We start from the raw sequence: 8,321 nt of genomic DNA, 5'->3' as shown, positions 1-8,321 counted from the left end.
ACTATATGCAGCTCCATCTTAATTGTACTTCTGCAGGTTTTCAAACTAGTGAAAAGACTACTACACTCAGGGGTGGGGGGAAGAGGGGGAAGCCATCAGTCCTCCCTTTCCTGCTATTTGTTATTCACTATGAAGGAAAATTCACCTACAGTCAGAGCAGTGATTCCGTAACAACAGCGATTGTTAATGTACCACATGGTTCACATCTCCATAGATCACCAGTACAAACCCCAAAGGTGTTGGGAAGGACTGACAATACTTTAGTGAGCGAGACCAGACAACACTTCCACCCAATTCGACAAAACAAGCCAACTCGAAAGTAAGCAGTTGCATTCCAGAGACAGTCTTCTGTCAGTCTTTTATTGGTGCATAAATACACATTCAAGCAAGAGAAGGAGGACATTTAAATAAATACAGATAACTGCAAGTATCACGATTGTCATTATAGCACCTGCAAGAGAGGAGATATAGGAGATGCTTACTGTGATATTTCAGTATAATCAGAAATCCACTGGATTCCACTTTTTCATTATCTGCTTTGATTACCACAGGGTGATTTGCCTCAAAGTCTAGCGCTAGATAATAATGCTTGGTTTGTTAAAAAACAAAGTTTCTGTTACTAGTCCTGCTGGAAGGAAATGTTGAGACCATGGGTTGCTTTCCATGTACTTCCACTGTTGGAATGAAATTTCACACTTCTGAGAACACAAAAAAAACGTGAAATGACAGTCCATATCTCTGAACATTTTTCTTAAGGTGGCCTTAGGCAGATGACAAAGTGACAGACTGGCACAGCATCATGCCTGTAAGGGAACTGTGTGGATGATTCAGTTGTTCATTGCATAGTTTTAGACTTTTTTGGGGGGGGTGGAGGGGTGTGCACCACTGAACTGCCTCTGCAGTAGCTCTTATTCATCTATCCAACATTTCCTCTACATTTCTTTCAGCGCTACGATATAGCTCACTACCCAATCTTGATGGCTCAGTTATAAGTCAGAGAACTATGGTTCAGAATCCTTTCTGAAGAATCTCTTTCACGGGCACCCCCTTGCCGTGGGGAAGGAGCTTGCGTGCCCTTGTGAGGCTGAGAGCTGTGCTGGTGGTGGCATGTGCCTCCGGTGGGGTCTCCCAGGCCAGACAGGTCTCAGCTGAAGGGTCAGACACAGTGTGTCCACGGGCAGGATGGGCTCACTAGCCTTCGGGCACCATCCTAGGAGAAGGACAACTCTGACTCCAGACCCGGGCAGATGGAGCTCATTTAGCCTTGTAAGGCATCCATCATCTCAGAGAAGGACACTCTAACCAAACCTACGACCCGAGGACTTCGCTGTCACCGTCCAAGCTCGCCAGGCCCTGGCAGATGAACCTCAGGTGTAAAGGGTGGAGCCAGCTCCGCGCACGCTGCCCCTCACCTAAAAAACCCACCGCGCAGCCCCGAAGGGTGCACTCATCGCTTGCAGTGAGCGTGGGGAAAGCCCTTCCCAGATCTTCGTTCGCAAAGCCAAGCCATGATGATGATGAGGGTTCAGAATCCTACTCTTCAACAGACAGGCTTCAGCTCACTCGGAAGATCAATAGCTCTGCTGAAATATCTCTGCTGAAAGTCACTGAACAGGTGATACGTGTTCTCATTAGGAAAAGAAATTCCCGCTTTATATTCTTCAGAATTCTCCACGATTGGCAAAAATTTCTTTTCAAAAGCTTAAAGTGCATTCATGTGACAACAAAAGAAAACAAACAAACAATAAAATCACCAAAAATAAAGCCCCTTCCAAATGAACAAACCAAACCAAAATCAAACCAAACCCCAAACAGTCCTGCTAAGATAGCACTGTTGAAAATGCAGGTAGTAGAGATTGCCTTTCTTCAGAGGGCAAAATGTCAGGCCCTTAATGCCAGCTGAGTAGTTACAGCCTTTTTTATTATCACAGTGTCAGCATCTACTTTCATTCCTGAGCTTAGGTACGGGGTTTTTTCTGGTTCTGTACCAAATCATAGAAGAGAACTTCAGCCAGCTCTCTTTGCTATGAGAGCATTGGGATTTTGTGGAACCGGAGGGAGAGATTATACTGTATGTAATGGTCTGGGAGAAGACTTACCGATCACTTCTTTGTAAGTGGATGAAATCCCGTTTCTGGCTTCCTTTGCTCATTTCTGTAGAGCATTACAAAGCACAACAAACCACCACAGACCCTAGCTCAACAAGTCCACCAGTTTGGTGCAACTTACTGATCACTTCTTTGTAAGTGGATGAAATCCCATTTCTGGCTTCCTTTGCTCATTTCTGTAGAGCATTACAAAGCACAACAAACAGACCCTAGCTCAACAAGTCCACCAGTTTGGTGCAAATATCAGTGCAACAGCAGAGACAACTAAATGTAGGAGAGGAAAGACTGCATTCGTATATCATAACATAGATGCCATGAACTGTTCATGAACTGTTCACCAGCAGAGTTCTTCAAGGCTGACGAATGCATGTAGCATGCCGGAGTGTGTGTGAACAGTTGGAGAAGACAGCTGTGGTGGCAAAAGTGATCTGTGTTGTGGGTTAAAAAAAGAGGCTTCTTAGACATCATAGACCTCCTCTTCCATTGCATGACCAATCTCTGCACGAAGCTGGCGGAAGGTGTTGCGCCTCAGGATCTCCCAGCCACGGTGAGAACTAGTCCTGGATGTGCTCCGTGATAATGACAGAGCAATCGGTTCCTTCTTGTACAGGATGTCCCTATTGACATCCAGCTTTTCCAAACCTTTGTCGTAGTTATCTTTATCCTGAGCCTTAAATGCCTCTGTGTAGCGCATCATCTTGTGTTTGTTCGGATCGACTCTGTCTTCAACTCTGTAAGAGGATTGAAAAACATAAGCTGAGCGAAGTAGAAAGACGCCAATTTATCAACAAAATCGAGCAGCCACAGGAAGCAAGCACCTACCAAAAGTACGCCTGCTGACCCAGACATTCCGTAAAATCTACGCAGAAACAGGAAACTGGTTATAGGCATGGTGCTAGCAGCTGCTAGGAGACAACTATCTCCTAGACCTTCATCCCCTGACTACAGTACCCTAATCGGACCATGGTTTGCTGTCCTTTAACTCATTTCTCAGGCATGATTTGCCCTTTCCATTTTGCCATCTGTAAGCTATCGACAAGCTACCCCACCTGACTGTAGCTCTAGATCCTTTGTGTATGTGTGCGTATGCATCCATTTCCTTCATTCTTCTCTTTCCTCTTCTGATAATCCACGGCTGCTACCATCAGGATGTCACTTACCTTTTGCTGAACTTTTATTTAATTCCTCCACTTCTACCCACCCTTCTCTACCCTCCAAATTGATTCTGAAATACTGTCCCACAATGTATAGAGTGAACATACATGTAATTTAACAGAACTAGATCACATGGACAAACTTTTCTGACAGCATCCTGTGAAGAATTGTTGCTGGGATATTGCTCTTGCAAAGTTATGTTCTGCACCTTGGACTGAAAATGTTGTGTATTGGTACCATTTTAAGTCTGCTTGCTCTGCTCAGCAAACCTGAAAATCCACAAGGTTCATTTCTCAGCTAAAAATCTGCAGAAAGTCCTATTTCATACATCTACCACTCCCCCTTCTGGCTTCATCAGCAAAGATGACACAGTTAGAAAAGGCACGTGCCCAACCAGAGCTCAATCTTCTCTCACTCTGGTGTAAATGTTGATTAAAATCAGAAATAATGAAGTATCTAGTGTGTTCTAGACTTCAGATAGTTTGCTTCTTATTTCCGTGCCTAAACTGAAATCCTGGACCTAAGACTGCTCCCTGATGCAGTCTTTGCAAAGTATAATATAGTTACTAGGTTCACATGAGAAAGAATCCTTGGCTTTAATTATTCCTGTTCTGTTTCTGAGTCATCTCTGGTGCAGTTCATTGCTGATGAATGCCTAATCGATTGATTCTGCCTCTTCCATTTCATGCAGCTGATGGATAGGGACAGCCAGCCAGGCACAGCAGTGCTGCTGTGTGACACTCGTTGTAAGAAGTTAGAAAGAAAAATGCAGGCATTGCAACCCATGCAATTTCTGGGGTCTGTCTCCTGTGACTTCTGGATAAGAAAACATCAGCTGATTTCACAAAGAGTTGCACGGAAGTGCTTTCTGAGGGGAACAATGCTTGTCTATCAAACAGAAAAAAAACAGACTGGGGTTTGTGTTCCCTCCCCAGGCCACTGGAAAGGCCCTTTATTAACATCAATACGTTGGATTCCTCTGGGATCCTATGGGCACACACTAGAAGACAACTCACCTGAGATACCATCGGTCCCCTAGGCCATACTCCCGCCCACAGATTCCAGATCGAGGCCAGAGACACCGTGGCAGTTTCCGCTCCAGCATGACAGTAGTAGCGACGACCTTTAGAATAAAAAAAAGAGAGAAAGAAAGAAAGAACTCGGATAAATTAGAAAGAAAACACACTCTCCTTCAAAATTACCAGTTTCTGACCCATTACTGTACTTCATTACAGCTCCATATGTACTGAGGAAAAATCAAAAATACTCAGTTTATCATAGGGCAATGCACTATGATAGTCCTAACTGTGCCATGTTTTGAGGAAACAATAGTGCTCTTTAAACACTGCCAGATTTCCTTCCTTTTATACAGGATGGCAACGAGTACTGTAATTAATTTGCAAGTTAGAGAAGAGGACAGTATTTATATCTGCCTCAGAACTTACCAATGTGGCCACACAACTTCGTTTAACCATTTGACTTACTGCTTTCTCCCAGAAGAGTACTAAGAAATTTGTTCCCTGTTGAGCAGCTATATAACTGACCTGGTCGATTTTTATTGCCTTTTGAGCAAGAGAGTCAGGCCAAATTCTGTTAATGGATCTAAAAATGTTACTGACCCACATGTAATCATTATCTGGCATTCTGTCTCCCTGCAGTCAATCCCTATAATTGTATTTTAACTCTCAGTTACACAGAAGTGTGATTTGTAAAAAAAGACGCAACTGTAATTCTGTGTGACGAGTGATTCTGTGCGTAAGGAACAAACAGCTAGGGAGACACAGGACTGACAGGAAAGGCTGGGTGGGCTCCTGGCCACTGTTCGAATAAGGCAGGAGTACCCGCGTAGCAAAGGTACGCTGGAAGACAGTTTCATGTGGGAACGTGCGGAAGAGTTGTCTTGCACTTAGACACCTCAGTCGCATAGAAAGGATGGAAGAAATTTGGTGGGTGATGTACAGAAGCTGTAAAACGGAATTAAAAGTACGTGGTGTATTGTATTAGCCCACGAGAAAAGTGAAGGCCGGGAAGGGTTTTACATGACCTCCTTTAGAGCACGGATGGCAGAGTAGGTTATTGCACCATCTAGCAAGTTTTCCCTGGAAAACTCTTCCCCTTCTATATTCAAAGCAAACCCCTATCACCTAAATTAGATTACCTGGGCTCTCCAGAGCTCATCCCGCTCATGGGCCACTCTCCAGTGGGTGTCACCCATCATGGCAATTAACAAGTTGAGCATAAGGAGAGTGGCAATGATAGCGAAGGCGAAATACACCACGCTGTACATAAAGGGCAGATCCACATCGTAGTTTGCAGGGCCATCAATTATAGTGAGGAACAGCTCAAAGGTGGTGAACAAGGACATGGGATAGTTGTAGAACTGTCCAAGGTTTTCAGGGTTCTCTGTCTGGAAGATGATATAAAAAGCTGGAGGAAAGCAATGGGGGGGAAAAAAAAAAGACAGATAATTTAACAACGATAATCACATTCCAAGAGCAACAACAGAGTCCTGTAAGAGATGTTGACAACGCAATGTGGCCTGGGAAGGAGCCGCATGTGTTTCTGTGTGTTTCTAGGGCAGAACCCAGCATAACAAGGACAAAGTCCTGGCTAGAATCAATGGTTTACATTATAAAATGACTCAGAATTACTTTCATTATTTATTTGTTCTCAAAATAGTGATCTTTTCTTCTTCAAGGCTATAAAAAAGCTGTGTGTATTAATCTCATTTTCCAAAGACAAGTATCTTAAATACAGTATGTTTTTAAACCTTGACTTATATGTATCTGGAATTATCTGGATTGTCCTGATTTCTATTACTCTGGAAAGAGCAAGAATTGAAAACCAGACTCATGAGAAGTCAGTATTGAGAAAGTGACAATGCTCAAAGGAATAGAAGCTGTACCTCATCACCACTCTGACAGCTAACACAGAGAATAACCTGAGAATAAATCAAAACTCACGCAATTAATTCATATTAAAGAAGCTGGCAGGGGTAACATACGACTGATGTCCTTTTGAAGACTTACCTGATGCAAAGCCTAGTATCACCACAGCCATGAGCCAGCAAAAGCGCATAAGATCTCCAAATATCATCTGTAGAGCAAAGACAGAGCCACCATGAGGCCCAACTGTCCCACCAAGTCACAGCGCAACCCTACGTAAACCATTTTTCAGATTCTAAGACCATGCACTGAAGAGAGAATGTGAAATCCCAAACCCTCTGTGCAGGCAGGAACTTGTCCATTTGCCATTAATGCTAGTCCTGCGGGAGAAAAAATTGTCAGAATATGTGTTGTGTACCTTCTGGATCATGATGGTAAAGGGTCCAAGCATCTGGAAGCCTCGTGCGAAGTACATGACATTGCACCATCCTAGCACCAGGGCAAAGGACATGGGCACCACCTCACCCGTTGTGCTGGTGAGACGCATCACCATGGTTACTAGAATCATGCAAGCATATGTGATGCTGCAAAGGAAGAAAAGAGAGTGAAAATTTTCAGTAAAGGAATCTTACCCTGCTTTTTGTTTTCTTTTCAAAAATCCCAAGACAGGCACATACAGCCACAAGACCCATAGACAGAGACCTCTCAGCATTGTCAATTCTACGTGTCCACTTGTCTGGCTTCCTACACATGAGTTGAGCCACTAAGAGAAATAAATCAAGAGAAAGAATACGATACAAGAATGGAGAAAAATGACTAATCTGGCAAAAGACAGCAGTGGAGAAAATAAGAGACTTAAAAAGTGATGTACTTACACAATTATGTGGAAAGGCCCTCCGAGGATGGTTTGTCCAAAGTATTTCGCTGCTCCGACTCTAAGGATATCTGGGATCTAGAAGAGACATTCTATTGACTCTAGGACTCAGAAGGATTCCATTAAACTATTAAATGCCATAGGAATCCCCAGTATTCACAGTGTCTTGGGTCCAGCTGCATCTGCTTTGCTTGCTGGATCACAGTTTGATTTCTATATTACTTTAAAAACCAGAATGATTGGGCTCCTCTCGGGATGTGACAGGGATTCCTGGAAAATCTAAGAATGCTTGGGCAGATTGAGAGACTTTGGTACGTGGCAGAGAGGTGTTGCAGCACAGAGCAGGGAGCCTGAAGTTCCTATGGATTACTGAGAAGAGACCAGACCAACAGCTAAGCCTCAGAAATGAAGACGATGGTGACCTTCTAGGGGAATCAAACGAGTTTGTTATAATTCTCATTGTGTTAGTTGTGGTGTTGCCCCAGAGTCTTGACCAACCACAGAAAGAAGGACCCGTCTTTCTGGAATGTATATGGTCAGAGAGAAAGCTGCTTACAAGCCCTGCTTTATTTCAGTTATCCCTAACATCATCATTTGGGTTTTCTCATATAAAAGTTGCAGCCTTCTATTTCATATTATAATAAAATCAAGTAGAGGGATGTATTAATTTTAATTTAAATAACTTTTGCCTTTTTTTTTTTTTTGAGAGTTCATGGTAAGGACAACACCTGAACACGTCCACTTAAGAACTTTGAGTACGGCTCTTGTTATAGGTCCATACAGTCACTGATCTCCAATTAAATATAAACTTTCCTGTGTACACACAGAAATCGCTTCACCCGGCACCACTAAACACCTGAGTTTTTAGAGGTGCTGGCTGAAGAATCTCTAAGAATCTCGTACAACAGCTGTGATTCAGCTGGACCCAAGTAATGGTGCTGACAGGAATGGTGGCATTACCCTGCAGATGGTATTTGAAAGTGCAGCTAACCCTTCTAATTAATACTTCCTCACCTGCAATATTACTAGGACATTGTCACAGTCTCTGTTGCGTCCCATGGATACTGTTGACAGTGTCTGTTACCACAAACGTATATCAAAGCTCTTAGACTAAGCAAATAACCCCGACCAAGCTGTGAGCACAAACTCCTGTTTGTCTAGTAAGTAAAATCTGCCTTGATGAAACTCAAAACTGTATCACTCACTGTTTCTCTTACCTCAAGGATCAAAATTACTACAGCTCCAATGACTGTGATCAGCTCCCCCACCAGTCTCAGCTCATCCTCATATGTTATGTAA

General features: G+C 43.2%; 1 protein-coding gene across 1 annotated transcript in view; it reads right to left on the bottom strand.

The window, feature by feature from the left end:
- Positions 1-2,565: 2,565 nt before the first annotated feature.
- LOC104501757 (transient receptor potential cation channel subfamily V member 6-like) overlaps positions 2,566-8,321 on the bottom strand; it is a 22,416-nt gene continuing 16,660 nt past the window's right edge. The window contains exons 9-15 of the mRNA XM_010145624.1: positions 8,240-8,321; positions 7,024-7,100; positions 6,567-6,732; positions 6,293-6,359; positions 5,422-5,690; positions 4,280-4,386; positions 2,566-2,839 (exon numbers count right to left, since the gene is read on the bottom strand). The exon at positions 8,240-8,321 is cut by the window's right edge and continues 5 nt beyond it. Of these exons, the coding sequence (XP_010143926.1) occupies positions 2,566-2,839; positions 4,280-4,386; positions 5,422-5,690; positions 6,293-6,359; positions 6,567-6,732; positions 7,024-7,100; positions 8,240-8,321 (1,042 nt within the window). The remainder of the gene's footprint in view (positions 2,840-4,279; positions 4,387-5,421; positions 5,691-6,292; positions 6,360-6,566; positions 6,733-7,023; positions 7,101-8,239) is intronic.

Source organism: Buceros rhinoceros, unplaced genomic scaffold, assembly GCF_000710305.1.
Source record: "Buceros rhinoceros silvestris isolate BGI_N320 unplaced genomic scaffold, ASM71030v1 scaffold491, whole genome shotgun sequence".
NCBI lineage: Eukaryota > Metazoa > Chordata > Aves > Bucerotiformes > Bucerotidae > Buceros > Buceros rhinoceros.
The sequence above is the reverse complement of the archived record's forward strand: the minus strand, read 5'-3'. Positions and strand labels throughout refer to the sequence as shown.